General features: G+C 59.2%; 4 protein-coding genes across 4 annotated transcripts; 2 read left to right on the forward strand and 2 right to left on the reverse strand.

Moving 5' to 3' along the window:
• Positions 1 to 500: 500 nt before the first annotated feature.
• ECI1 (enoyl-CoA delta isomerase 1) lies at positions 501 to 7,068 on the forward strand. Its single transcript, XM_051632522.1, has 7 exons — positions 501 to 605; positions 1,189 to 1,317; positions 2,296 to 2,423; positions 3,067 to 3,213; positions 4,709 to 4,830; positions 4,941 to 5,119; positions 6,549 to 7,068. Exons 1-7 carry the CDS (start codon positions 566 to 568, stop codon positions 6,713 to 6,715), a joined length of 912 nt encoding a protein of 303 aa, XP_051488482.1. The 5' UTR covers positions 501 to 565; the 3' UTR covers positions 6,716 to 7,068.
• A 290-nt stretch (positions 7,069 to 7,358) lies between these two features.
• Positions 7,359 to 10,532, reverse strand: LOC127390673 (deoxyribonuclease-1-like 2). The gene is made up of 8 exons (XM_051632523.1): positions 10,386 to 10,532; positions 10,018 to 10,106; positions 9,058 to 9,141; positions 8,840 to 8,940; positions 8,653 to 8,765; positions 8,279 to 8,433; positions 8,072 to 8,168; positions 7,359 to 7,409 (listed from the first exon to the last, which is right to left on the reverse strand). Exons 1-8 carry the CDS (start codon positions 10,530 to 10,532, stop codon positions 7,359 to 7,361), a joined length of 837 nt encoding a protein of 278 aa, XP_051488483.1.
• Positions 10,533 to 12,365: 1,833 nt separating this feature from the next.
• Positions 12,366 to 15,531, reverse strand: LOC127390642 (deoxyribonuclease-1-like). Its single transcript, XM_051632474.1, has 8 exons — positions 15,385 to 15,531; positions 14,781 to 14,869; positions 14,530 to 14,613; positions 14,283 to 14,398; positions 13,327 to 13,442; positions 12,880 to 13,037; positions 12,693 to 12,789; positions 12,366 to 12,419 (listed from the first exon to the last, which is right to left on the reverse strand). The coding sequence occupies exons 1-8, from the start codon at positions 15,529 to 15,531 to the stop codon at positions 12,366 to 12,368; spliced, it is 861 nt and encodes a 286-aa protein (XP_051488434.1).
• A 3,176-nt stretch (positions 15,532 to 18,707) lies between these two features.
• On the forward strand, positions 18,708 to 27,042 carry INTS15 (integrator complex subunit 15). Its single transcript, XM_051631956.1, has 6 exons — positions 18,708 to 19,001; positions 20,273 to 20,494; positions 22,410 to 22,575; positions 23,399 to 23,926; positions 25,487 to 25,526; positions 26,443 to 27,042. The coding sequence occupies exons 1-6, from the start codon at positions 18,810 to 18,812 to the stop codon at positions 26,639 to 26,641; spliced, it is 1,347 nt and encodes a 448-aa protein (XP_051487916.1). The 5' UTR covers positions 18,708 to 18,809; the 3' UTR covers positions 26,642 to 27,042.
• Positions 27,043 to 27,906: the final 864 nt, after the last annotated feature.

Below are 27,906 nucleotides of genomic sequence, written 5' to 3' on the forward strand. Positions count from 1 at the left end.
GACAGGCAGACAGGCAGACAGACAGGCAGACAGGCAGGCAGACAGGCAGACAGACAGACAGGCAGACAGGCAGACAGACAGACAGACAGGCAGACAGACAGGCAGGCAGACAGACAGACAGGCAGACAGACAGGCAGACAGACAGACAGGCAGACAGGCAGACAGGCAGACAGGCAGACAGGCAGGCAGGCAGACAGGCAGGCAGACAGGCAGGCAGACAGGCAGACAGACAGACAGGCAGACAGGCAGACAGACAGACAGACAGGCAGACAGACAGGCAGGCAGACAGACAGACAGGCAGACAGACAGGCAGACAGACAGACAGGCAGACAGGCAGACAGGCAGACAGGCAGACAGGCAGGCAGGCAGACAGGCAGGCAGACAGGCAGACAGGCAGACAGGCAGACAGGCAGGCAGACAGGCAGGCAGACAGGCAGACAGACAAGCTGGCTCCCGGGGCCACCAGGGGGCGGCACGGAGCCGCCGGGGGCGGGGCTTACCCGGGGGGCGTGTCCCGGGGCGTGTCCGGGCGCGCAGGCCCCGCCCCGTGCCCTTGAGGCGGAAGATGGCGGCGCTGCCGAGCCTGGCCCGGATCGCCCGCTCAGGTGCGCCCGGCGGCCCCACCGCCCCCCGCCCCCTCTGCCTCGGGCTGTCCCGTGCCCCCCCCCATCGGTCGGGCTGTCCCCGTGTCCCCCACCGTGGGTGGGGGTGCCCCATGTCCTCCCTCAGTGGGTCTGGGTGCCCCATGTCCTCCCTCAGTGGGTCAGGGTGCCCCATGTCCTCCCTTCAGTGGGTCTGGGTGCCCCATGTCCTCCCTCAGTGGGCCTGGGTGTCCCCATGTCCTCCCTTCAATGGGTCAGGGTCTCCCCATGTCCTCCCTTCAGTGGGGCAGGGTGCCCCATGTCCTCCCTTCAGTGGGTCAGGGTCTCCCCATGTCCTCCCTTCAGTGGGGCAGGGTGCCCCATGTCCTTCCTCAGTGGGTCTGGGTGTCCCATGTCTTCCCTTCAATGGGTCTGGGTGTCCCATGTCCTCCCTTCAATGGGTCAGGGTCTCCCCATGTCCTCCCTCAGTGGGGCAGGGTGCCCCATGTCCTCGTCCTGCCCGTGCAGAGCACTTTTGAGGAGCACACTCCACACCCACGGGGGCTGTGCCCTGCCCACCCCTACTTGCTTCTGTCCCCCCCCCCAGGTGTGCTGCCCCTCTGCCACTGGCCAGCAGTGAGGGGCAGAGCCTCCTGGCAGCTCCACAGCCTCCTGCTCACCCCGTGCCGTGCCTTCAGCAACAACAAGATCCTGGTGGAGCTGGACGAGAGCAAAGGTAGGGTGGGTGGCACCTCTGCAGTGTTCCCTGCGTCCCACGGGGTCTTGTGGGGTGCATGCAGGGGGGTCCCTCCCGTCCCTGCCCCGCAGCACACGTGGCCCTGGGTGTGGAAAGCCACCCAAGTCCACATGTTCCAGCTTCAGCTGCTTAGGACCCTTGGAGAGAAGCATTTGGGGACCAGGGTCTCACCAATGGTGGGTGCTTCAGGTGGCTGGGTGCTACTTGGGTGCCACAGGCAAACCCTGGCTGTCGCCACGGGCAGACCTTGTGCCCTGTCCCCTCTGTGGGGTGGAGCTGGCAGAGTGGCAGGCAGGGAGCAGCCCTTGGGTTTGTGTGTCCTGGCTGCCAGCAGCAGCTGTCGCGGGGCCACGTCCCCACCCTAAACAAAAGGTGCTTCTTCTCGAGGCTTCCCAGGGCCTGCCAGCCCTCTGGGTGCATCCTCACTCTGTTCCCAGCCTGGGCACAGCTGCAGCACACAGGCTGAGCACTCAGTGGGGACCCTCTGGGGTTGGGGACTGCTGTTGGGGAGGGGACAATGGCTTGGAGCCCTTCCCGTGCTGCTGGCTGGGGTGGCAGTGCTGCCAGCAGGCTCGGGAAGGTGTGTGATCCCCTGGACATGGGGTGTTTGCTGTGATGGAAGCTGGAGGCTCCATCTTATCCACGAGCCCAGACAGAAGGGACCTGCCAGGCAGTGTGACCCCAGAGGTCTTGGGGACACACAAGGTGGCCACTGCACACCTGCTGGCTCATGCTCCAGGCCCAGCACTGGCTGAGCAAGCCTGGCTTGTGGGCAGGTCTGGGCAAAGAGTAGGGCCCTGTCTTGACCCCACAGCTCTGGGGGCTTTTTTTGAAGAGCCAGAGTGGAAAGACAAGAGTCTGGGGTGAGCAGGGGAGCAAGTGAAGCTCCCTTGGGCAGGGCAGCATGTGCCCCTGTGATGGAGGGTCCTGATATCTCTGTGTTTTATCGTGGCACAGGTGTTGCCACGATGAAGTTCAGGAGCCCCCCAGTCAACAGCCTCAGCCTGGACTTCCTCACAGAGTTTTGCATAAGCCTGGAGAAGCTGGAGAACGACCGGGCCTGCCGGGGTGTGATCTTAACATCCGTACGTGTTGTCCTGGGCTCAGTGTGTCACCTGTGGGGCCATTTGGCATGGGTGCTGTTCCCTTCCTGGTGTTTGGTCTCCTGGCTTCCTGGTCACTGGCACAGGAGGGCTGGGAAGCAGCTTTGATCAGCTCTGGAAGGAGGGGAGAGGGTTCTTGGGAAGGCTGTGCTTTTTCTTCTCTGTCCTTGACTAACAGAAGGGTAACTAGATGTTATAATCTGTCACTAGAATCAAAGCTGCGTATCTGCAGACTTGACACATCCCTTGAGACCTCCTGAGCTGCCCAGAGGCAGCTGCTTGGGGATGCCAGTGTTATTTTCAGATGTGATGTGAGTACAAGGTGGTGCCAGGGAACAGGACAGGACAGGTTTTGTGCTGCGTGGCTGGTGCGCCCACACAGGGACCCTGATAATAAGAAATCATGTGGCAAGCAGAGTCCCAGCCCTGCATGCCATGGTGATGGGATGATCCAGGCTGTGGGAGCACTGGGGAGATTATTTCAGAACCCCAAAACACCCTGGTTTATGTCATGTTCAACAATCACTTTCCCTTTCCCCAGGCTGCCAGGCCGGGCGCGTTAGAGGGCTAGAGGCTGATCCCTGGGCAGTGACTCCCAGTGATGTTTGTGTTTTCTCAATTCCAGGATGTTCCCAAGATCTTCTCATCCGGCCTGGACATCACAGAGATGTGTGGGAAGAGCACAGAGCACTATGCAGAGTTCTGGAGAGCTGTGCAGGAGATGTGGCTCCGGCTGTACAGCTCCAACATGGTGACAGTTGCTGCAGTCAATGTATGTCCCTTAGAGCCACCCCCCTTTAGAACCACCCCCCTTAGAGTCCCCCCCCCCCTTAGAGCCACCCCCCTTTACAACCACCCCCCTTAGAGCCACCCCTCTTAGTGTCCCCCCCTCTTAGAGCCACCCCCCCTTAGAGCCACCCCCCTTAGAGCCACCCCCCTTAGAGCCACCCCCCTTAGAGCCACCTCCCTCCTTGCTCCCCACGGTCAGTCACTTGCTGTGGCTTCTTTGTCCTGCATGGGCAGGGACAGCCAAAACAAATCAGGCTCGGTGGTGATGGAACAAACAGAGGGATGGCCTTGTTGGGGTGTCTGGGCAAAGGGTGTGGTGGGTGGGGGTGTTGGGGGGTGGGGGGGAATGGGAGGGTGGGATGTGGTGGGTTCCATGTAAGCTGGAGCTGTGGTGGGGACCCTGCATGGTGCTCCTGTTCTGCCCAGGGGTCTGAGGTGCCCGTGGCTGTGCCTTGTGCAGCATGAGCCATGTCCTGCCCTGGGAGGGAGGCTGTGCTGCTGCCTGGGGGAGCAGGAGGGCAGCAGGGCAGCGGGGGAGCAGGAGGGACATCCCTGCCTGACGGGCTCCGGAGGAGCCGAGCGCCTGGCGTGGGAGGACTCAGGAGGAGTTGCCCAGGAGTTGCCCTGTCCCATGCCCACCAGCTGCTTCTCACGGGTGGGGCTCCTGGGAGTTGCCCAGGGTCCCTTGCTTGGCCGCTGCACCTCTCCAGCAGAGGGGAGGGGATGGCAGGCAGCCCTGCAGTGCTGCAAGGGCCTGTCCTTGGCCCCGCGGGCAGCAAAGCTCCGACGCCGGGCAGTGCCCCTTGGCACCAGCCCTTTTGTTCATCGAGTTTTGCTCCTCCAGCCATGTGGTTTTTTTGGCCAGCAGGGATGTGCTGCCTGAATGTCAGTGTCTGTAAGACGAGCTGTTACCTGCTGGGTGTCTTGTTTGTGTTTTGCAGTGCAGTGCTGCTTCTGCAGCTCACAGCTCTGTGTCTGTCCATAGATTGTCTCTGAAGGCAGCTCCATCTCTGAGCTCCCCACAGGCATCCTGTGCAGGGCTGAGCAAGCACCAGGTCACAGCAAAGACAGCCTCAAGTGGAAGTTTTAGAGACTGAAAGTGTTACACAGCCCCTGAAAAGGACCGTTTCTGTGGCATTTGGGGTCACAAACTGAAGCAGGGTTAAGGACTTCTGTGGCATTACAAGAAAGTGCCACAGCAGATCTGAGCTGCAGGGTGTGCAACCCCAGTAACACGGATCAGGTAACTAGGTTTCCAGGCTGCCAAATGCAAGAAACAAAGAGCATTGAGAAATGAAAGGACAAACTGTGGTGAACATCTGAGAAAGTCTTTGTTAGTGGCTCTTCTGCTCTGTCCTTGGCAGCTCTGTCACCCTGTGTCTTGCCTGCTCTGGAGGACATGGTGAGCCTGGGAGTGCAGGGACGTTTGTAACCAGCACAGAGGGTTGATCTAGACTCTCTCCTCCCTTCTCTTTCAGGGGTCCAGCCCAGCAGGAGGTTGTCTCATGGCCCTGTCGTGTGACTACAGGATCATGGTGGAGAACCCCAAGTTCAGCATCGGCCTGAATGAAGCTCAGCTGGGCATTGTGGCTCCCTTCTGGTAGGCCAGTGCCTCCCACTTCTAGGGTCATGTGTGGGTCTCTCAAAACAATTGCTCTGCTGCTGGGTGTTTCTTTCCCTGACTCTGGCTTTTCCTCCCATCTCTTCTAGGTTTAAGGACACATTTGTGAATGTTGTGGGACACCGTGTTGCTGAACTCTCCCTGCAGCTGGGGTCCCTCCACCCTGCACCCGAGGCTCACAGGTTAGGCCTGGTGGATGAGCTGGTGCCAGGGGAGAAGCTCCAGGAGAAGGCTGCAGCTGTTATGGCTCAGTGGCTGGCTCTTCCTGGTAAGGGGCTCCAGGAAAGCTGGGGAGGGACTTGGGACAAGGGCTTGTAGGGAGAGGACACGGGGGAATGGATCAAAACTGGCAGAGGGGAGATTGAGGTTGGACATGAGGAGGGAATTCTTTGCTGTGAGGGTGGTGAGAGCCTGGCCCAGGTTGCCCAGGGAAGCTGTGGCTGCCCCATCCCTGGCAGTGTTGAAGGGCAGGTTGGATGGGGCTTGGAGCAACCTGGGCTGGTGGGAGGTGTCCCTGCCCATGCAGGGGGCTGGATCTAGATGATCTTTAAGGTCCCTTCCCAACCCATTCTATGATTCTGTGAAGGGCAGCACCTCAGCAGAGGAAGGGGGGATCTGATCTGGGTGGGAGGGACAGGTCCTGGGGCTGGTACCTGCACGTGATGTTGTCCACTCAAAGGGAAGGTGCAGATGGCCAGGAGGTGGGAATGCTCAGCACAGCAGCCCGGGCAGCCTTGGACTAGCAGGGCTGGGCTGCCAGTGGCCCAGCGTGGGAGGACACGGTGCTGGGTGTGCAGGGCACGTGGCTGCAGCTCAGCTGGCCCTGCCAGCCCTGCAGAGTCAATCCAGCAGTGCCTGAGCTCTCGATACCAACTGAATCCCTGTCAGTGGAGGTGTCACCCCAGGAGCTGAGGGAACAGGCTGGGCGAAGTGCTGGGGGGGGCTGCCAGCCTTCTGGGGTCTGCACGAGCTCTTGTCACTCTGCTGGGCAGGGGGTGAGGAGGGGGGCACGGGGACAGGCAGCAACGGGCTCGGCTGAAGCACAGAGAGCAAGTGTGCAACATCTGCCACAGATGTGCTTCTGCACCACTGCCTGTGGGTGTGAGCAGGTGTGTGCTGGAGGCCTCCAGCAGCTCCAGCAGCTCCAGCAGCTCCAGCAGCTCCAGCAGCTCCAGCAGCCAGCGCTGCTCCGGGAGCATCCCCGTATCCCTGCGGAACAGCACCTGCCCAGAGCCTGCTGCTGGGATCAGCCTGAGGGGACAGTGCTGCTGGCTTTGTACAGCCTGTTTGGCCTGAGCTGACTGTCCTGCCAGAGGTCCAGGGGGTTGGGTTGAGGGAGCTCAGAGCCAGAACAGTTTCAAACAGAGACTTTCATTTGGTTGCTCCTGTCCTGAGCCCAGCGGTGTGTGTTGGGCCACCCCAGGCACGAAGAGGAGATGCACAACCTTGTCATCCATCCCAGCAGATCAGTCATTCCCTCACTGAGCAGTGCAGATCAACATTTATTCTGTGAGGATTTACCCAGTTCAGCTTCCAGCCAGTGGGGTTTTTTTTCTTACACCTCTCCCTGCTGGTTTAAAGAGCCCTTTGGTGTGTGGTACCTGCCTTTGGAGGCACCTGCACGTGGTGGCAGTGGCTGAGAGCTGGCCAGGGCTGAGGACCGTGCACATTCCCCATCCTTGCTCTCCTCTCTGCAGACCATGCCCGCCAGCTCACCAAGTCCATGATGAGGAAGGCAGTGCTGGACCGCCTGGTAGCTCACCGGGAGGAAGACATTAAGAACTTCATCACCTTCATCTCAAAAGAGTCCATCCAGAAGTCCCTTCGCATGTACATGGAGATGCTGAAGAAGAAGAAGGGCTGAGGAGCCGAGCTGCCTGGGGACGGGTCCCAGGAGCTCAAGTGACCCTCTGAAACCCTGCAGTAGCTGCAAGACTTTCACAGTGAAGCCATCTGCAGTGTCAGCAGTTGGGGATGTGCTGCCTGCTCCTGTGGCCACCCCGACCACCCCTTCCCCTGGGTCCCCTAGAGTGCCTGTCACCACTGCTGCCTTTCCCAACAGCGGGGAGAGCTGCCCCCTCGGCTCCCCCGAGAAACGGGACAGGGAGAGGGTCTTGATGCTGCTGGGGCCCCAGCCCACCAGTCCTTGGGCATCCTCCCTCCTGTCCAACACCTAATTGTGAAATGAGATCTGTCAATAAAGTCTTTGATGAGGTAGGAGGTGGATGTTTCATTCCTCAGCCTGTCTCTGGTCACCGCTTGCAGTGATGGGGTGGCCTGTCCCCAGGCTCTGCTTTGTGGTGGGCTGAGGGAGCTCTGCCATGAGCCATGGGGGGCTGGGGGGGTCTGGGCATGGCTAGCAGCTTGGCTGTGACCCTTCTCCAGACCAGGACGTAGAGCAGCCCATGCACAGGGCTCATGGATGAGCACCTTCCTGGTGGGAGGATCTTCATGAGGCTTGTGGTGGGAGCTGGAGCTGGATTGTGGTCTGTGGGTGCAGGAGGAGCTCAAGCTGTCAGCTTCACCTCGACTGGGTAGTGGTCACTGACTGCCAGGGCCTGGACGAGGGCGAGAGGTGGGGAGGTGTCATGCAAGGGTTTGGTGAGGCCCTCACCCCTCATGGTGCTGGTGGGGCCAGCAGGGTGGCTGTGATTGCCCTGCCAGAACCTTCTGCCCGATGGAGGGGGACACTGCCCTCAGCCCCAAGACACTCAACACACAAGGCTCAGTTTTGGCACCTCTCACAGAGAGATGCCCAGGTGTAGCCTGGGGCAGGCACTGCCAGGGGGGCACCTGCCCTCTGAGACCCCTGTGTCTTGTTTGTGAGGTCTGTGCCACCTCTGGGTGGTGGAAGATGGGCTTGGATTGGGGTCCTGGGAATGCCACGCAAAACCCTGTGTGTTTCATCTCTTCCCCACAGGGAGCAACAGCAACCCCAAATCCCTCCCCTGCTTTCACCCATGTGTCCCTTGACACCCTGAGCTCCCTGTTGGCTGGGAGGGAACAATGAATTATGTCCCTCACCCTGCATCCCAGCAGGCAGACACTGGGCAGAGCCACCTTGGGCTGCAGCTGGAGCTGCTTCAGCTCCATTTTTGAACTGATACTTAAACGCAGCAGCTCCGTGGCTGTGGGGCTGCCTCATCCCAAACAACCCCACAGCTGGGACAGCTCAGCTTTGGTGCCCACTTGATCCCATGGGTGTGGGATCCCAGCTCACCTCCTCCTGGCTCAGCCGGAAAGCGCGCTGGAAATCGTAGACGCCGGCTGAGTCGGGCACGATGCTCCTCTTCAGCCTGGCCCCGCACACCACGATCCTGCCAGGGAGGAGTGGACGGTGGGCCCTGCTCCTGTCCCTGCTCTCAGGCTGAGAGCACCCCCGGGGTGCTTGGGGAGGGGGCAGCAGTGCCACCACGGTGACGCTCACCTGTCGTAGGCGCAGTCTGAGCTCCCCACGGTGGTGTCAGTGCCCTCGGGGAGCAGCCACTTGAAGACGTGGCTGGTGTGCAGGCGGATGGCCGACCAGTCCCCTGGCTGCACGTAGGCACAGTCGGCGTTGAAGTCCCCCAGGAACATGATGTTCTGCAGAGGGGAGACGGGGCGGGGGGCTCATGGGGGTGGGGAGAGGGGCTGCCCCAGGGACCAGGGTGTCCCCTGAGGCAGGGGAATGAGGCAGGAGCAGGGTTCTTATCCCACCAGCCTCGCACTGGCCGTGCCTTGGAACAGGGACTCAGCATGGGCTCTGGTCCCCAGGGTTCAGTGCCCACCCTCAGTGCTACCCCCGGTGCTGGGGACACTCACATCAGTCTCCCACTTGCTGACAATGGCCAGGTAGACATCGTAGAGCGCATCGATCTCAGCGACAGCATTGTGTGGGGCTGAGTGCAGTGGCACCAGCACAAACTCCTTTGCCTCTGCCAGGAGAGAGGGATGTCAACCCTGTGGCCACATCATGCCACCTCCTGGGGCCACCCGCCCTCCCACTTACTGGTGTGGGGCGCTGAGACCCTCAGGATGAACGGCTCCCGGCTGAAGACATCCTGGGGGTCCTCATATTGGTAGGTATCCACCACAGACACAACATCCGTCCTGTAGGGCCAACGAGGATGGTGAGCCTGGGGCTTGGCGTGGTCTGTGTGTCCCCTCCGTGGCACCAGCGGCCCTGCTGTGCCATGAGACAGGTGGCAGCACAGCCAGCCCCCTCACCTGTAGATGAAGAGGTACATCTCCTTGTAGTTCTCCCGCCCCAGGGGTTCGCTGATCTCGTAGTCATACGGGGACGTGGACACACTGTAGAGGCACAGAGGAAGGACAGTGGTGACACAGCTGGCAGCATCCTGGGGTGGTGCTGGCACTGCCACGGGCTGGGTGGCCGCGGGATCAGCCCCGGCCAGTCTCGCTCTGCTGTCCCCGTGGGGCAGCGCGCCCCGGCCGTGGGGTGACACAGGCTGTCCCAGCTGCAAGCCACCCTGCTGGCCCCGGGGTGGCCCCTGGGCCACAGCCGGCCACCAGGAGGACACAGGGCGGCTCCCACCAGCCCCTTTATCCACAGGGACGCTCCCCACCTGCGTTTGCGGCGCAGCTAAAGGAGGTTAACGAGCAGCCCGGGGCCCCGCCGAGCCTGGCGTCACCCTCCCTGCCCCGGCTGCTCCGTGGCCGCGCTGGCCGGGGCCAGCAAAGGGGACACGGGCTGGTGCAAAGCGGCTGGCAGCAGCCGGTGGGGGGGCCGGACCCCCCAACCTGGGTTAACCCACCCCAGAGGCTCCATCACCTCCGGGGGTCCCTGGGCTGCTGGCTTCGGAGCATCGCCTGCCACTGGGTGCACCCCGCGCTCCTGCCACCCCGAGAGGGGCTGGGGGTGCGGGGGCTGGGGGACATTGCCCCTTCAAGCCCCCCGCTCTGACTTGTCGGGTTTTGCAGGCAGAGCTGGCGGGAGCTGTTAGTTCTTCCCAGCCTTTGGCGGGGGAGGGGGGAGGTTGTGCCCCTTGTGTCCCCCTTCCCCCCCCCCCGGATTAATCCTGGTGGGTGCTCAGAGCTTCGCCCCCTGATGGACCCTTTTGTGGGCTGTTTTTTATTTGCCTTCTGCGGCTCAGGCAGCTGAGCTGGGCTGGGCTCTCCCAGCCTGAGGCTGGCGGCTCCTCCCGGGGCTGCCCGCCCCGCTCCTACCTGTTGAGCTGCTCCAGGAGGTCGGTGACAGCGCTGAGGTCGGAGTCCCGCACCTCCTGGACCAGCACCACGTCGTAGCGCTTCAGGATCTGCGGGGTCGAGAAGGGAGGGTGGTGGCGAGGGGGAGCCTGGTGCTGGGACACCTTCTCCTCGCCCGCTCACCTCCCAGACAAGCCCCCTGAGCACTCAGAGGGGACTGCAGCACCTGCCTGACCCCCCACCTTGGTCCTTCCTCCACCCAGGGCAGCCCAACACCAGGATGTGGTCCCATCCACGGGCACATCCCCTCACGTCCCTGGCACAGGATCCCACAGGATCTGCTTTGGGTCCCCCCCAGCACACAGTCCACCAGCCCCTGTAGCACTCACGCCAACAATGACATCTGCCACTTCCTTGTTGGACATCTTGGTGTCACCAAACGCCCTGATGTTGAAGGCACCAACGCGCAGTGCAGCGGTGGCTGGGCACAGCAGAGTGGTGGTCAGCAGGAGCAGGGCCAGCACCAGGGTCCTCATCCTGCCAGGAGGGACTCTGAGCCACAGGGGTGCAACAATGGGAGTCAGGCTGGGGAAACTGCTTCGGTTTGGGGACAGAACAACAACAAAAAAAAATCCATGTCAGTCCTTCCTAAATCCAGTGTGCCACGATGGACGCTGCCCCAAGCAGCCAGGCATGGCCTGACTGCTGGCTCACTGGTCCCAGGGGAAGTGATAACCCATCCTGCCACACTGAATCCACCCAGCAGCACCAGTGCCAGCCCCTGGGATCACCCAGCTCTGCTCCCCACCGGGATGTCTCCACCACCTGCCAGCCCCGGTTGCCACCACCAGCACCCTGGGCTGCTCCACACCCTTCAAACTGATCACAGCCCCCGCGGTGGGGATAAGGGAGCAACTCCTCATCCCAGTTCATCCCAGCTGGTCTCAGTTCCTCCCTGTTTGTGGCTGAAGTTGCCAAGCCCGGGTCCGTCCTTACCGTGCGGAACGCGCAGCACCTCTGCTCTCCCGGCAGCAGGACGGGCGGCTTTATTCCCAGTGGATGTGCCGGCAAAGCAGGATGAGTCTGCCCCCCCCGGGGGGGGTTTGGCACGGCTTTGGGTCCTTCCTACATTGGGAAACCCAAAACCCACGGGGAGGCAGGGTGGGGCTGGCAGAGCCGGCCCTGTGCTGACGGGGCGCGGGGTGGCTGGGGAGCACCGTGGTGGGTGGGTGGGCAAGGGGGACTCGGGGTGCTGGGGCTGGGGTGGCCCCTGGGTCTCAACAAGAGGCATGGTGGCCAGGCTGGGATGAAGGGTGACAGCCTGAATGTGGGTGATTCAGGTTGGGGTAATTAGAGGGGAGAGAAGGAAATGGTGGGGAGTGCAGGTCAGGCAGGTGGAGCAAGAGGGAATGGTTGCCAATCCCAGCAGCAGGCCTGGATGTCATCCAGAGCTGACCCGCTCCTGACCCTGAGCAGCCCCTGTTGTCAACTAAAGCAGCCCCAGGGGTGACCCAGTGCAGCCCCAGCAGGGACCCAGTGCAACCCCAGGGGTGACCCAGTGCAGCCCCAGCAGGGACAGCATCCCCCTCACGGGCTCACAGCGTCACCTTTGCACATGATGTCACCCCAGCACACGGCGTCACCCCAGCACAAAGTGTCACCCCTCACATGTTGTCACCCTGGCTGACAGAGCAGGTGGCTCTGCCCAGGTGCTGGCAGGCAGGGAGGCCGTGGCTGCTCATGCCAGCTCATGCTGGCCGGGCTCTGGCGTGCGCTGCCGGGTGTCGTGTCCTCACACCCAGTCCCGGGATGAGTCCGGTGTCCCCCAGCACCGAAACCCCCGCGGGAAGCACCAAACCCCCCTGCCCCCCCGGGTGCTGACTCAAGTCCCCCACCCTCACGTTCACTCCCTGCAACCAGGCAGGATCTGGCAGGATCCAGCCCCGTGAGTTGGTGGAAGAGCATCCCGCAGCCTGGCAAGGGGCCAAACGCTGCCCCACTCTTCCGGGTCCTTCCTGGTGCCCCTGCTCTTGCTGCCACAGCTCAGAGGGGAGCTGCACTTGTCACCCTGTGTGTCTCAGTGGCAGGAGGGGACCCTCTGCCCTGAGGATCTCCATGGCCACAGTCAGGGCTGCTCCAGCAGGGGAACAGGGGGTGAGGGCAAGAAAAGGGACCCTCCTCCAGATCTGCAAGGGCTGGAAAAGGCTCATTTTTTAATGGAAGCAGAAAGCATCCCACCCTCAGAAGACCCCGAAGAACAGCTCCTGGCAGCAATGGTGGCAGCTTGGTTGTCACTGCTGGCACATGGGGTCCCACCAGGGACAGGTCTGTGCCAGGGTGTCCTGGTAGCTGCCAGCATGGGGACGGGCTCAGGGGGTTTTTAGGGTCACCTCCACTGGGAAATGGTCACTGACAGCCAAAGCCTGGTGTGGGAAGAAAGCAGAGATGGGGCTGAGCTCGTCTGGACCCCCCACTACTCCTGTGGCCAGCTGGGACACAAACCCTCCCCTCCAACCCCAACAAATAGACCAGACCTCAAAAGGCTCAGGTTGGGGTAGGCTGCATCGGTGCAGGGATTGGGGCTGGGCCACCCTTGGGTGCACCTTGGAGAAGAAGGAGCCCACCCACCCTCCTGGGAGGCACGGGGGCTGGATCCCAGTGCTGCTGGGCTCCTGTTCCATTGGCCCCTCACTCACATCCTTGCTCTGGAGGTGAAAAGCCTTCTGGAAGTCACGGACGGCAGCAGAGCCGGGCTCGATGCTTCGGCGCAGCGCGGTGCCGCAGGCGACGATCCTGCCGGGGCATCACGGGGCGGGGTGGGTCAGTGCCCACTGGTTGACCCCCTCCACCAACCCCCAAGCCTCCACCACGGTCCCCACCCACCGGTCATAGGCACAGTGGGTGGTGTTGGCCACGGTGGTGTCGGCGCTGTCGGGGATGAGCCACCGGCAGGCGGGCAGGGAGCGCAGGCGGATGGACGGCCACTGCGCGCTGCTCACGTAGGAGCAGCCGGCGTTGAAGTCACCCAGGAGGAGGATGTCCTGCAGGGCAGCACGCTCTGTCCCTGCCCACGGGCCTCAAGGGCTGCCCTAAAAATCTGATGGGGCAGCAGGAAACCCCACCTCGGGGCTCCCCAGCCCTCAGTAGTGGCAGCGGAGCCACCCAGCAGCACCCTGCCTGGAGGTGCTGGGCTGGTACCCGCTGCAGGGGGCACAAGGAAACTCCCGTGGGATGCACCCACCCAGGGAAGGCCACTGGGAGGTGTGGTGGCTGTAGCCCAGCCCACCCGGGCTGCCCCAAGGAGGAGCAGAGCTGCTCACCGTGGCTCACCTCCGTTGCCCACTTGCTGAGCACGTCGGTGTAGACGTCGTAGAGCGCGTCGATCTCCTGCGCCGCGCTGCTGGGCTCGGAGTGCAGGGGCACCATCACAAACTCCTCCACCTCTGCTGGACGGGTGGCCATCAGCCCCTACCTCGGGTGCAGCACCCAGGAAGGGAGCAGGAACCCCAGGGCACCACCCCAGGGCAAGCCCCAGGGACCAGCTGGGAAAAGCTGCCGACGGGAAAGGGCACGTTGGCATTTTGTGGTCTTCTCCTCCAGGCTGGAATTTCCAGCGGGAAGTTGTGTCCCTCCGTGCATGGTTTGGGGTTTGCTGCTTGTTTCCCATCAGTTTTTCCAAGCCAGCGCAGTTTTGGGAAGGAGATGGGGGTGGGAGAGAGATGGGAGAGTGTGTGTGTGTGTGTGTGTGTGCCCTGGGGAGCCGCTGGGGGGGTGAAGGTGATGGCACAGCACAAGGTGGGAGCTGGGAGTTGGTGGGAGGTGGGAGTTGATGGGAGGTGGCACATGGTGGGAACTGGCATGTGATGGGTGTTGGCATGTGATGGGAGCTGGCATGAAACTGGAGGAAGCAGATGGTGGAATATGGCGCAAGATGGGAGTCAGCAGGTGATGGGATGTGAGGCACATTGGGAAACAGCTGGAGACAAAACATGGCACACAACTGGAGGGGGACCAGGGTGGGAGATGACAGGCCATGGGAGGAGATGGGACATGGTGGGAGACGACAGATGGTGGCAAACAGCAGGCTGTGCTAGGCAGGTCCCCAGGACCTCTGGGCACCCGTGGGTGGGAGAGGGCCCTGCAGCAGTGCAGGACCCCAGTGGAGCCCCTGAGCTGGGCTCCAGGGTGCAACCCCCCCAGCCTGGCAGGCACAGCTCTGGGTTCAGCCCCGCACGGGGGGGACCCTGTGCCAGGTCTGGGCAGCCCCCAGCAGCAGCTCTGCTCACGTGTGGTGGGTGAGGAGAACCTGACGATGAAGGGCTCCCTGCTGAAGGTGTCATTCCCACAGGACTCACAGCCATCATCATAGTAGTAGCTTCCCAGCACGGACACCATGTCTGACCTGAGAGGGGAGAGCAGGGCAGCCCCCAGCACTGCTCCCACCACAGCCAGAGCCCCCAGAGGTACCCACCACCCTTTAGGGGCTGCTGGGGGGGTGACACGGGGGACGTGGGCCCTGGTGGCAGCCCTTACCTGTAGATGAAGACGTACTGCTCCTTGTAGCTGGTCCGACCCAGGGGGATGCTGTCCAAAAAGCTGTAGGGGTGTGGGGACACACTGGGAGCCAGATGTGGGGAGGGTGAGAGGAGGGTCCTGGTGCCCCCAGCACCCACTGGGCTCCCTCTGGCCCAGCCAGAGATACCCCAGCACAGGGAGACACCAGCTGGGGTCTGTCCCAGTACCCCACTGGCAGGCATCCCCTTGTCCTGTGCCACCAGGGTCACCTGTTGAGCTGGTCCATGAGCTTCTTCACAGCGCTCAGGTCGGCGTCCCGGACCTCCTGCACCACGGTGATGTCGTACCCTGACAGGATCTGGGGGGACAAGCTCAGAGCTGCTGGCATGTGGCTGGGAGCTGCTGGTGGGGGCACCCATGGGTGCCCAGTCTGGGCTGTGAATGCTCCCAGGATGGAAGCAGGGGGTCAGCAGGGAGCCGAGAGCCAGGGAGGGAGCCCCTCTGCTGGTGTCCTCTGGCTCGGGAAGACCCTGGGGTGACACATCTGTCTACCACCCCCCAGCCCAGCAGCTCCTTGCTCCCAGCCTGCTCTGAGTGAGGAATCTGGGCAGCACCGAGCATCACCCATCTCACTGGGGACCAGCAAGAGTGGAGATGGCCCAAGGTTGGAGACGGTGATGGGAGAAGATCAGATGGGTGGAGGGATGGAGGGATGGGGAGCGTGGAGAGGTGGATTGGTGGGTGGGTGGATGCAGAGGTGGGCACAGGGATGGGTGGATGGGTGCCTGCAGACAGCTGGTGTCCAACTGCCCCGAGCTGGCTGCATCCCAGAGAGCAGGGGGGCCAGGCTTGCTCCTCTCCCCCAGCACTCACGGAGACGATGATATCTGCGACAGTCTGGTTGGACATCTTGCTGTCCCCAAAGGCCTTGATGTTGAAGGCACTGATCTTCAGCGTGGTGGCCACCTGCAGCAGGAGAGCTGCAGCCAGCAGCGACAGCACCAGCTTGGAGGCCACCATCCTGTGTGCAGAGGGACAGGGGCAGGCTCAGCCCCTCTGGCTGGGGCAGGGATGGGGCGCAAGCGACGAGGGAGACCAGGGTATTCCCACTGCTCATACTGGTTTCCCTGGGAGGTGCCCATTTCCTAGCACCCCCCCCACCCAGCACCTCCTGCTTCATGTGGGGGTTCATCCTGCCTGCCCCTGCTGCAGGGAGGCCCGTGGGGCCAGAGTGGAAAATCCACGGGCAAAGGAGCAAGTGCCAGCCCGTGTGACGCGGAGCAGAGAGGAGCTTCCTCATGCACTGTGCTCAGCCAGGGCCTCTCCTGGCCTGTGGCAGGTGGCAGCACCCAGGGACACCAAGGTCCCTCGGCTTCTGCCTCTCCCACCCCTCCCTGGAGACCCAAGAGACCCCCCAGCAGCCGTGCTGGGACAGAGCAAGGGCTGGGACCTCCCTGACCTCCCCCCCCCAACATCCCTCCCAACCTCCTTCCCTGCCTGCAGCATCCTCCTTTGGGGCCTCCTGCCCCCCCCCCACCCAGACCCCCAGCACTGCCCCTGCCCCCTCCTCACCTGGGCTGGAGTCCCCCGGGACCCCCCGCTGAGGCAGCAGAGCAGCTCCCACCCACAGGAGCTCCCACCCCCAGGGAAAGGCTCTGGGAAGGATTCCCCGTGGCTCTCAGCTCCCCGGGGTAATATTTCACCAGTGTGTGGGATCTGAGCCCTGCCTGAGTGCCCAGCCCCACCAGCAGCCCTGGCACTGGCAAACACCCCAGCTTTTAGCACAACCCAAGGACAGGCTCACTGCCCCCTGGCTCACTTTTTCTCCTCCCTTTTTCCCACTTGCATCCAGCTCCAGCTACAAAAGCTACTGTCTGTCAGGCCACAATCCCCCCAGCTGGTAATGTGGTGATTTGGTAAGGCCACCATTTGGGAATGCCAGGATTTGGTCAAGCCAAAAATTGCCTAAAGCCCCACAAATCCTCCCTGCTGCCAGGGAACGTGGCAGCTTCTGCAGCCTCCCCAGGCAGAGGCACCTACAGAGGAGTGTGTCCATCCTGGGTGATGCTGAGGAGCTGAGCCCAGGCAGAGCAGCTGGGCAAAACTGAGCTGAGCTGGAGAAGGTGACAGAGCTAGGAGGAGAGGGGAGCAGGAGGAGAGGGGAGCAGGAGGAGTGGGGAGTGGGACGTACCTTTGGTGTCGTCCAAGGTCTCTGGAAGGGAAAGGAACCACACCTGCATTTATGGGCAGGGACACACTCACCTTGCCAAGTGGTCGCCCAGCCAAGGAACGAGGCCTCAGGCTCCATATGGCATTTTTCACGGAAATTAAGCCTGCTCAGGGGAAAAAAACCAACCCTTTCACCCAGTGCCAGCACCTCCCGTGACAGGTGAGGCTGAGCATGTGCCTGACAGGAGACCTGCAAGATGCAGGTGAATCCCAGAGACCACTCAGGGGAGCTGCTGCTCTCACTCATCACCAGCTTTATTTTTAAATAAAAGTGCTTGTTTCACCAAAACTAACCATTCCCATCCAGAGTTCCAGCAAGCTGGTTTCAGGGGGGTGTGCTGGCAGTGGTGGGAGCCCGGGGCTGGGGGCTGAGCACAGCTGGTGCATCCCAGTGCAGTCCCACCAGCTTTGGACTTCGGGTGTGGAGCCAAGCCCAGGAGTCCTGAAAAACGATGGGAGGTCTCCTGGGGCAGACCCTGTCCCTGAGGGAGCCTGTGTGGTGCTGGGGAATGGTGGCCTCACACCCTGCTGCTTGCCCCAGCCTTGCCCCAGCAGCCTTGGCTGATGTCCCAGTGCTTCCCAGCCTCCCAAGGCAGCTGCTGGGTTTCCCAGGAGAGCCATGCTGGGCTTCTGCAGTTCACAGTGCTCCTCAGGGACTGGGGGGGGGGGCCCTCCTGAGACAACCCCCCCAGAGTAGGGCCAGGACTGGGACCACGCTCCCCACAGTGGGATCAGGGCTGGGTCAAGACACCCTTGGCAGGGCTGTGCTCCCCAAGACAGCCCTGGGACCAGCACCCCCAGACCAAGACCTCCACCAAGGGCCAGATCTCCCCCTGGGCCAAGACCCCCTGAGGGCTGGACCCCTTTCAGCCCAAGCCCCCTCCAAAGGCCAGCTCTAGGGCCAGGCACCCCAAGCCAACACCCTCACCATGGCCACCTCCATCCCCAGGGCCAAGATCCCCTCAGAGCCCATTCCCTCCTGGCTGAGAGACCCCCCAGGTCAGCTCCAGGACTCAGCTCCCCCCACCCCCAGGGTCAAGTTCACACCCCAGGGCCAGCAGAGCCGAGCTCCCCCCAGCTCAGCTTCCACCCAGAGCCAAGACCCCCTCAGGGACAGACCCTCCTCTGGCCCAGATCCCCCGGAGCAGCCTCAGGACCCCCAAAGGACCAGCTCCCCCTGTGAGGAACGTTTGTGGCACCAACCGGATCCCTCAGCCCAGCAGGTTATTGACACTCTGGCCAGAAGGGCTGACCTAACCAAGCAGGAACACCCAGAGCCAGGTGAAGAACAGTTTCTATCCCCTATTCCCAAAGTTCCCTGCCCTGTTTCCCCCCTGGCTGGGCACTGCAGGGTTTCCAGCCCATCCCACGCTGCTAATGATCCCATCAGTTTCCCGCCCCTGTGCACACATCCCATTCTAGCAGGTCACTTTGTACCTTTCAAGGGGTAATTCTGACCTTTCTTGCCCCCTTGGCTGCCTTCCCAATCCCCACCACGGGTACCCACTGGTGTCCTCCTGCCCCGGGGAGCAGGACAGAAGAGGCTGTGTTGGGTCTGATCTTGGCCATCAACCCTGCTCCGTGCCGGGATCCCCCAGATGGAGCCCAGTTCAGTCCCAGTTCAGCCGCTTGGACCATAAAACCCCCCCAGGTGTCACTGGACAGGGCAGAGATCTCCCCTCCCTTCAACACACGGATACATTCCTAACACTGGGGTAGAGATTAAAAAACAACCGAACAACCAAACAACCGAAAACCCAAACCAAACACCGCGCTTCTGACACAAAACCAACACTACATTTCATTCCTGACACCCCCAAACCCCCCGGGTCCAGGTCCCCCCTCCCCCCACCCCGGGCTCCACCCGCACCGCGCGGCGGGGCCAGCAGGGGGCGCTGCCGGCGGCGGGCGCGCCTGGCCCCTCTTTGTCCGTGCCGGGCCGCCGTAGCGCCCGTCCGCGCCTGAGGAGGCCGCGCCGAGCGGGCCGGGCCGCGCCGCGCCGGGGGAACCGGGCACCGGGAGGCCGGGAACGGGGCACCGGGGCGGCCTTTCCGGGTCAGCTCGGAGCTATGAACGACATCCGGCACTCGCTGCTGCGGCGGGACGCGCTGAGCGCCGCCAAGGAGGTGCTGTACCACCTGGACATCTACTTCAGCAGCCAGCTGCAGAGCGCCCCGCTGCCCCTCGTCGACAAGGGCCCCACCGAGCTCCTGGAGGAGTTCCTCTTCCAGGTCCCCAAGGAGCGCGGCGCGCCCCCCAAGGTGAGCCCCGGCCGCGAGGCCTGGCGGGGCCCCCGGGGAAGCAGGGCAGGCCCGGGGGGCTGAGGACGCGAGGCCCGGGCACACCCGGACAGGCCGCGCGGAGCCCCAGGGAGTGGCTGTGGAGGCCGAGGCTCCGAGAGCTCGACAGGGCTCCTGTGGAGCTGGTTGCTGGAGCTTGAGTCGTTAGGAGGACAGGATAGGGTGCCTGGGGGGTTGAGGGCTGGTGACAGGTCTTTTGTGGTGGGGAGAGGTTTGACTGGCGAGACTCCCGTGCCCTGGGCAGGACTCAGAAAGACCAGGCAGGGTCCCCGCGAGGCGTGGTGGGCTCCGGGGAGTGCCCACAGCTTCACAGTGCTGCCAGCTGAGCTGCATCGGGGTTTTGAGGTGGCTGAGTGTGGGCTAGAGCTGGATGGGGACCTCCCAGAGAGCAGTGGCCAGGAACGGCAGTTGCTGGTGAATGTCGGTGTGCACGGGCTGGGGCTGCTGAGCCCGGATGTGACCCCCCCCCCCAGCTGCCTGGCAGTGCCTTTAGTGCTGTTATTTGGAGAGGAAATACTTGTCACCCCAGAACTGCTGTTGGTCTTATCCCTCAGACTGTGGGCAGTATTTGCAGGAAGCAGCAGCCTTGGCTATCCCAGGTATTCAGATACAGCCTGGAGCTTCTCAGGCTAGCTGGGTAAACACAGGGTGGTTCAGGAAGCTTGAATGTGTGTGTTGTGCACAAAGATGGAGTTTCTCACACCTGAGGGAATCTCTTGACCTTTACGGTTGCTGTATTTTATCAAAGCAGCTCTTGATTCTTAGCATAGACTGGTTTGGGTTGGAAGAGACATTAAAGACCATCCAGTTCCATCCCCCCTGCATGGGCAGGGACATCTCCCACCTCCCACCAGCCCAGGCTGCTCCAAGCCCCATCCAACCTGCCCTTCAACACTGCCAGGGATGGGGCAGCCACAGCTTCCCTGGGCAACCTGGGCCAGGGTCTCACCACCCTCACAGCAAAGAATTTCTTCCTAATGTTTAACCTAAATCTCTTCCAGTTTTGATTCCTTCCCCTTTGTCCTCTCCCTCCCTGCCCTTGTCCCAAGTCCCTCCCCAGCTTTCCTGGAGCCCCTTCAGGCACTGGAAGGTGCTCTAAGGTCTCCCTGGAGCCTTCTCTTCTCCAGGCTGAACACCCCAGCTCTCCCAGCCTGGCTCCAGAGCAGAGCTGCTCCAGCCTTTCTTCAGGAGCCCCAGTACATTTTGCAGCTTTACTTTTTGTTTTCTTTCAGAGGCTGAATTCACTTCAGGAGCTCCAGCTCCTTGAGATCATGTGCAACTACTTCCAAGAGCAGACCAAGGACTCAGTCCGGCAGATCATCTTCTCCTCTCTCTTCAGCCCCCAAGGAAACAAAGCTGATGACAGCAGGATGGCTCTGCTGGGGAAGCTGGTTTCCATGGCAGTGGCTGTGTGCAGGGTTCCTGTTCTGGAGTGTGCTGCTTTCTGGCTGCAGGTACAGCTGCTGTGCAGGGGAGGGAGCAGGGGTGCTGTGATGGGGAGGAGGTGTGGGTGTCACCTCAGGCTTGGTGACAGCTGGTGGCAGTCAGCTGCTCCACGGGGGCACTTTAATCTTAGAATGCCAGCTTGGAAGGGACCTCAGGGATCATCTGGTTCAACCTTGCTAGGTAATAATACAGCTGAAATGAGGTGGCCCAGCACCCTGGCAAGCTGAGTCTTCAAACTGTCCAGTGTGGGGGAATCCACCACTTCCCTCAGGAGATTATTCCAAGGTCTTGACTGTTCTCGTGGTGAAACATTTTCCTCTGGAGCCCAATTGGAATCTCCCCAGGAGTGACTTGTACCCATCACCCCTTGTCTTCTCCATGTGACTCCTTTTAGAAAGGCAGTCTCCATCTTTGTGGTGAGCTGATGTTACAGCTGCTGCTGCAGCTGCCTTCACCCCAGGTGCTTGTTCCTTTGCTCCACCATCAGGCAGAGCTTTTTCCAATCCAGTTGTGGCAGAAGAAAATTAGGGTGTTTTTTGGTTTTTTTGCTGCTGATGAAAACGTGCTTGATTTTCCTGCCCCCTGGAGCAGGTTCAAAGGGATCAGTGGAGGCTTTGATCAAAACATAGGGAACAAAACCAGGATAGCTCATGGTCATGTTGCCCAGAGAAGCCAACTCTGGAGTCTGGGAAATCACCCGTGCCTGATGGGAGAGTTTCAGAGAGTCACAGAGTGGTGGGGTTGGAAGGGACCTCTGGAGATCATCTAGTCCAACCCCCCTGCTAGAGCAGGATCCCCCAGAGCAGATCCCACAGGTGGATTTGGAATGTCTCCAGGGATGGAGACTCCACAGGCTCTCTGGGCAGCCTGTCCCAGGGCTCTGTCACCCTCAGAGTCAAGATGTATTTTCTTCTATTTATGTTAAACCTCCTGTGCTCCAGTTTGGACACGGCAGAAGAGAGCAAAGCTCTCTCTTGAGATCTGGGCACGAAATACCTGTGTCTGTCTCCCACGAGAACAGTATGTCAGGGATCTCCTGTGTCTCCTCCTTTCCCACTGTCATTCCCTGCTGCAGACCTTGGGAAGCACAGCTTTGTTCCTGCTGCCTTGCAGGGTGTGCAGAAGTCACCTGCATTAGAGGGGATCAGCAGGAAGGCTGTGCTGGGAAGGGACAGACCAGTGCAGTTTCTCTGGGGTCTCTGCTTCCCCTCCAGCAGGGGATGTGGCCTGGTTAACAGAAGAAGGTGTTTTGGGGCAGATCATAGATCTCAAGGATTTTTTTTCCATGTTCCCTGAACATGTCAAGGGTAACTGAGAGGTTACAGAACTAGTTGTGCTGGTGCTGAACTGGTTGAACTACAGAATTACGTTGCTGAAGTAGTAAAAAAAATCAGAATCATGGAATGGTTTGGGTTGGAAGGGACCTTAAAGATCATCTGCATGGGCAGGGACACCTCCCACCAGCCCAGGTTGCTCCAAGCCCCATCCAACCTGCCCTTCAACACTGCCAGGGATGGGGCAGCCACAGCTTCCCTGGGCAACCTGGGCCAGGCTCTCACCACCTCACAGGGAAGAATTTCTTCCTCATGTTTAACCTAAACCTCTTCCAGTTTTAATCCATTCCCCCTTGTCCTCTCACTACAAGCCCTTGTGAAAAGGCTCTTAAGTCAAAATCTTGATGTAAAAAGCTTTAATGCTAAATCACAGGTGAACACAGTGAACCTCTTGTTCTGATATCCTGAAATGCTCATTGTGGTTGATGTGCAGGGTGAGAGAAACGGGGCTTCAGTCTGTGGGGACGTGGCCACATGAAGTGTGGAGACAGTGAAGCAGCTGGGGGAGGTGGGGCAGGCTGGGCAAGGTGGGCTTTGAAGTCAGCTCTGTAGGACCCTCTTGAGGTTGGGTTTGTCCTGTCCCCCCCAGCGCACCCCCGCCGTGTACTGCGTGCGGCTGGCCCGAGCCCTGGTGGATGACTACTGCAACCTAGTGCCTGGCTCCATCCAGACCCTGAAGCAGATCTTCAGTGCCAGCCCTCGCTTCTGCTGCCAGTTCATCACCTCTGTCACAGCCCTCTACGACCTCTCCTCGGGTAAGTTGCTTCCAAGAGCTGCAGAACGATGCCAGACGAGGCTAAAAATAACCACGTGGTGGTTGAAGGTACTGGAGGAGCAAGCAGGTAATGCCTGACACAGAGGGCAGTGTCCTGTGTGGAAGAGGACAAAGGACATGGGGACCTTGTTGTGGGAGCAGCTCTAGGAGTGACAGTTGAACTGCTGGGCAGGCACTTTGTGTGTGTCACCTGCCCAGCAGATAGACTCAGAGAATCAGAAATGGGATGGTTTGGGTTGGAAGGGACTTTTAAAGATCATCTAGATCCAACCTCCTGCACAGGCAGGGACACCTCCCACTAGACCACGTTGCTCCAAGCCCTGTCCCATTGTAGTGAGGACAAGGAGGAATGGATTAAAACTGGAAGAGGGAGATTGAGGTTGGACATGAGGAGGAAATTCTTTGCTGTGAGGGTGGTGAGAGCCTGGCCCAAGTTGCCCAGGGAAGCTGTGGCTGCCCCATCCCTGGCAGTGTTGAAGGGCAGGTTGGATGGGGCTTGGAGCAACCTGGGCTGCTGGGAAGTGTCCCTGCCCATGCAGGGGTTGGAACTAGATGATCTTTAAGTTCCCTTCCAACCTAAACCATTCTATGATTCTAAGTTGACAGGAACATGGTTGTGTCTCCCCTGGGACACACAGCCACCTCCCTGTGGTGTCTGGGAAAAACCAGGAGTGTTGGGAAGGTTTAGCAATTGCAGCTGTGACAGTGCAGGGAAGGGTGTGTGTGAGAGATCAATTAGAGACCTCTGCCCTGTGCTCCAGCGCAGGGCTCAGCTTCCTCAATAACACCTTTCCTGTCTTCAGATGACCTCATCCCTCCCTCGGATCTGCTGGACTTGATTGTCTCCTGGATCTTTGAAGACCCCCGTTTGATCCTCATCACCTTCCTCAACACTCCCATTGCAGCCAACCTGCCAATAGGGTTTTTGGAGCTCACCCCACTGACCGGACTGATCCGCTGGTGTGTGAAGGCCCCCCTGGCTTATAAAAGGAAGAAGAAAGCTTCTCTCTCCAATGGACACCCCCCCAACAAAATTGCCAAGGACTCAGCTTCAGGAGAAGACCGAGATTGTCACCAGCTGTATTCCAAACTGCATCTCAGTGTCCTGCAGGTTCTGATGATGCTTCAGGGGCATCTAACGGAGAAGAACCTTTATGGGCGCCTGGGGCTTATTCCCTTTGACCACGTGGTTCCCCTCGTTGAGGAAATTAACAGACTGTCTGATGAACTCAATCCTCTCAATGCATCCAAAGAGATTGAACTGGCTCTAGACAGGCTGGCTCAGGCTCTGCAAGTGGCCATGGCATCAGGAGCCCTCCTGTGCACCAGAGGTAAGCTGGTAGGGGGGCTGGTGGAGACCCTGGCATGGGATTCTCTTCCTCCAGTGTGTGGATGTTTGTAAGAGGGATGGGGAGAGGAAAAAGCAGAGGTTTGCTGCTCTTAGGAAGTGATAGTGCAGGAAATACTTGAGGAAAAATCACTGGATGGGGAGGAAGGAAGGGGAGATGACATAGAGGTGAGTGGTGTGTTGCTGGAGAGCAGCTGGTCAGTGTGCACAGGGGAGGGGGGATATTGGGGTGTCCAGCACAAATCTGCCCCCACAAAACTGGTTGTAGCTATTTAAAAAGCAGTGTTTGATGGTGCTTCAGGAGCTGCCATGAACTAGTTGAAACATGGGGTGGGTGTGCTGGACAAGGACTTTGAAAAGCAAACAAAAAGGGGCTATCTAAGAATTTATCCACTGGAAAAAGTGGAACTTCTGGGCCTTCAGCTCTCTTGTCATGAGACCCCATTAAGGTCTGTACAAGGTCAGTTAAACTGGGTAAAGGAGCCTGTTCATGTGTTTTTCCTGTGTCAAAAAAGGGAGGAGCCTTAACCCGGCAGAGGGTGAGACAGGGGGAAGGTTTGTTGACACATCCTCCTGCAAACAGGAGGTTCTGGAAGCCACCAGAAGGCTCAAAGCCCCTCAAAGCCCAGGCAGTTGGTGCAGACCCAGCTGCAGAGAGCAGCCTCTGCCCCAGGAGGTGCCTGCAGCTTCTGCCCTCGTGGAACCAGCACTGCTGGCCCAGTATCAGTGTTCCTCTTTCTGATCTTTCCTAAAGTAGCTCTGGGTGTAGTAGGAACAGGCAGAAAAGTGGAGGGTTTTCAGTTGGCTGTATTTTTTCTCTGGCTGTTCACCTGAGCATTTCCTTTTGCTGTCAAGTGGGAAGTGATTCAGTATAAGTAGCTGCAGAAATACCCGTTATTTCAGCATTTTGGGTCTGCATTTCTCTGCAAAGGCAGGAGTTTCCTATCAAGAAAGGACTCTAGCAAGAGGATGTGTTATTAAATACCTTGATTCCAGCTCTTTTGCTTTAGCAGAAGTTTGGAGATGGTAAAAAGGTGCAAATTCTAGTTGATAAATCTCAGTAAAAATACCCCAACTCTTTATTTGCATTAGAACTGTTTAAAAAAAGCCCAAATCAATGCAAAGAAGGTGCTGGGTAAAATTTGCCCTGCATGGACCTGGTGCCTTTCTAACTATAAATGCCCCATTCAGTGGGCAGAGCCATAGCTTGTGTTTCCTATCTCTTAGTTACTTCTTGATGGGATATTGGTGGTGGGAATTCTGTACTGAGGCTTGGATTGGCCTTGAAGTGAAGCTGCATTTCCCATATGGCAACTTAGGTTAAAGGGTCAACATCCACTGAAGTGTCTGGAAGCTGCAGGAATCACTGGTGAGATGGAGAAATGTTGTCTCTCCTTTGGAAGCTTGAGAGTGGGATTCTGGATCTGTTGAGGGTTTTGTTTTGGGTTTTTTTTGTGATCTGACCTTGCTAGGAAGGAGAGTGGAGAGGAAAATGGCTCTAATTTCTGCTTCACCTCATTGTTATGTCTCTGTCCTCTTTCAGATGACTTGAGAACTGTGTGCTCCAGGCTGCCACATAACAAGTAAGAGACCTTTCTACAGCTGGGTTGGTTTTAGTGCATGCTCCAAGACACAAACCTGAGGGCTGTGAGGCAAAATGTCTTCTCAAAATCTGTGTCTGCTTTCTGGAAGTTTGTTCACACAGGGTTTAGCATGAGGGTAAAGGGCATAGACAGGGCTGGCTGCTCCTTCCCTTGCAGGCTGGACTCCTGACTTGAGAGAGACCTCAGTGAGTCCCACCACACAGGTGGTCTTGCCCAGACAGTGTTGGAACAAATGCACAGGAGGGGAAAATGAAATGACAGTTGGAACTTGCCCCAGAGTTGTCCCATCTCCCACTCTCCCCTCGTTCTACTTGACCCTGAGCTGAACTGCACTTTGATTCTTTGCAAAGAGCAACCAAATTTAAGGTGGGGACAAAAGGGGAAAGAGGGGAAAAAGGAAGTCCAAAAGAAGCTGTGAAGAGTTTTAAGTTCCTTCCAGTGCCTGAAGGGGCTGCAGGAAAGTTGGGGAGGGACTTTGGACAAGGGCAAGGAGGGAGAGGACAAGGGGGAATGCATTAAAAGTGGAAGAGGGGAGATTGAGGTTGGACATGAGGAGGAAATTCTTTGCTGTGAGGGTGGTGAGAGCCTGGCCCAGGTTGCCCAGGGAAGCTGTGGCTGCCCCATCCCTGGCAGTGTTGAAGGGCAGGTTGGATGGGGCTTGGAGCAACCTGGGCTGGTGGGAGGTGTCCCTGCCCATGCAGGGGATTGATCTGGATGATCTTGAAGGTCCCTTCCAGCCCAAACCATTCCATGATTCTATAACTGAATCCCTGCCTCTTCCCTCTGCATATGGGTTCCGGATTGTCCTTCCAGCCAGGCTCTTCCATGCTGGAGCCAGCCAGGACAAAACCCTCCTGCCAATAACCCTCCTGCCTGTCTGCATGTCTCTCCACAGCCTGCTCCAGCTGGTGATCTCAGGCCCAGTGCAGCAGCCAGCCCATGGCACTCTGCCACCAGGATTCTATCCCCACATCCACACTCCTCCCCTGGGCTACGCCGCGCACCCGGCGCTCCCGGCGCATCCCGCGCTCCCGGCTCATCCCGTGCAAACATTCATACCAGGAATGACATTCCCATACCGACCTATCCGCTGAAATGCCAAGAACTGTGGAGCCTCCTCCCTTCCCCTTAGTTTCAGGAAACCTTGGAGTTGGAACCAAATGTCTGGGGAGCCACTTTGTCCTCTTTGGTGTGAAGCTGAGCGACGCGGGCGGGAGCGGGAAGGACGCCCTGGAGCTGGTTGGATCAGGAGATCCATCAGGATCCAGCAGATCAGCAGGACTAAAAGGAAAGGGTGGGAAAGGGACTGAAGAAAGGGGTGAGAAATTCAGCAGAAACCCCAAACCAGCGTGTGGAATTTATATATATATTTTTTTTAAACCCACATTGTTCCCTATAATCCCCCAGGGTGTGAGACCTGCTCGGCCGTGGTTTGATCTGGTTGTGGCAGTTGTGCCAGACAGAGGTTTTTCCAAGAGGATTTTTTCCAAGCTCATCTGCTCCAGCCTGCTCCTTTCTTGTACATGTTTGTATCTATAGCTACAGAGGATGTGTACACTGTCTATTTTTGGCACACAAATGTTTGTTTCAGAAGCACAAAGTAGAGTAAAGCAGCACTTCCTATTAAAGGGAACGATTTAAGAAGCATAAAATAATTCTTTATCTTTTAAATAATAATAATGCTTTATCTTTTAAACAGTGATTAGAAGGTCCAGCTCGTTAGGCTTGTGGTGCTGGAGAGGGAGCACAACCCCTTGGTGGCTGCAGTGACCCCAGGCTTGGGAAGGGCCCTCGTTACACAGCCCAATCAGTGAGGAATGAAACCTTGGGGTGAGACCTGGTGTGTTTTAATTAATGGTGGGAAACTGGGCAGTGAGTGGCTGGGTGTGCTGGCCTGCTCTGGGCACAGGGCAGGTGGGTGTGGAACCATCCCTGACCCCATCCCAGCCCCTTCCCTTGACTTTTACTCTGCCGTGATGCTCTGAGCCTCCTCTGCTGGGTGAAAAACTAGGAAAAATGGGTCCTGTCTGTTCATGAGCAGCTTTAAGAGACCTCCAGGGCTTGTGTCCTGATGGAGGGGATGTGGTGGCTGTGGCTCCTGGTTGTGCACTGGCTGCAAAAATGGGTGGATTAGATGGAAGTTGTGAAAACATGAAGGAAACGGAAGGAAAAGGGTGTCTGCCCTTCTCTAGGAAGGGAAATTAATGTTAGTTCTAACTTTTGGTCAGCCCTAAAGCAGTCAGGCCGTTGGACGAGGTGTAGTGGTAGGTCCTTTCCAAGGGAAAACTCCCACCCTGGTCGGAGAGGGCTTTGTGGGGCTGGAAAAACAAGGGAAAAAAACCTCTTAAACCTCCTCCTT

The sequence above is a fragment of the Apus apus genome, chromosome 14 (assembly GCF_020740795.1).
Source record: "Apus apus isolate bApuApu2 chromosome 14, bApuApu2.pri.cur, whole genome shotgun sequence".
NCBI lineage: Eukaryota > Metazoa > Chordata > Aves > Apodiformes > Apodidae > Apus > Apus apus.

What these genes read in the sequence shown, in the direction of transcription:
- ECI1 (XM_051632522.1), top strand. Translation starts at nt 566, where the DNA reads ATGGCGGCGCTGCCGAGCCTGGCCCGGATCGCCCGCTCAG. An exon ending in GGCCCGGATCGCCCGCTCAG is followed by an intron (nt 606 to 1,188) that starts GTGCGCCCGGCG and finishes CCCCCCCCCCAG; the next exon opens with GTGTGCTGCCCCTCTGCCAC. An exon ending in GGCATTGTGGCTCCCTTCTG is followed by an intron (nt 4,831 to 4,940) that starts GTAGGCCAGTGC and finishes CATCTCTTCTAG; the next exon opens with GTTTAAGGACACATTTGTGA.
- LOC127390673 (XM_051632523.1), bottom strand. Translation starts at nt 10,532, where the DNA reads ATGAGGACCCTGGTGCTGGCCCTGCTCCTGCTGACCACCACTCTGCTG. An exon ending in TGGCAGATGTCATTGTTGGC is followed by an intron (nt 10,107 to 10,385) that starts GTGAGTGCTACA and finishes TCGACCCCGCAG; the next exon opens with ATCCTGAAGCGCTACGACGT. An exon ending in TCAGACTGCGCCTACGACAG is followed by an intron (nt 8,169 to 8,278) that starts GTGAGCGTCACC and finishes CCTCCCTGGCAG; the next exon opens with GATCGTGGTGTGCGGGGCCA.
- LOC127390642 (XM_051632474.1), bottom strand. Translation starts at nt 15,531, where the DNA reads ATGGTGGCCTCCAAGCTGGTGCTGTCGCTGCTGGCTGCAGCTCTCCTG. An exon ending in TCGCAGATATCATCGTCTCC is followed by an intron (nt 14,870 to 15,384) that starts GTGAGTGCTGGG and finishes TTGTCCCCCCAG; the next exon opens with ATCCTGTCAGGGTACGACAT. An exon ending in CAGTACGTCTTCATCTACAG is followed by an intron (nt 14,399 to 14,529) that starts GTAAGGGCTGCC and finishes CTCCCCTCTCAG; the next exon opens with GTCAGACATGGTGTCCGTGC.
- INTS15 (XM_051631956.1), top strand. Translation starts at nt 18,810, where the DNA reads ATGAACGACATCCGGCACTCGCTGCTGCGGCGGGACGCGCTGAGCGCC. An exon ending in CCTCTACGACCTCTCCTCGG is followed by an intron (nt 22,576 to 23,398) that starts GTAAGTTGCTTC and finishes TCCTGTCTTCAG; the next exon opens with ATGACCTCATCCCTCCCTCG. An exon ending in AGCCCTCCTGTGCACCAGAG is followed by an intron (nt 23,927 to 25,486) that starts GTAAGCTGGTAG and finishes GTCCTCTTTCAG; the next exon opens with ATGACTTGAGAACTGTGTGC.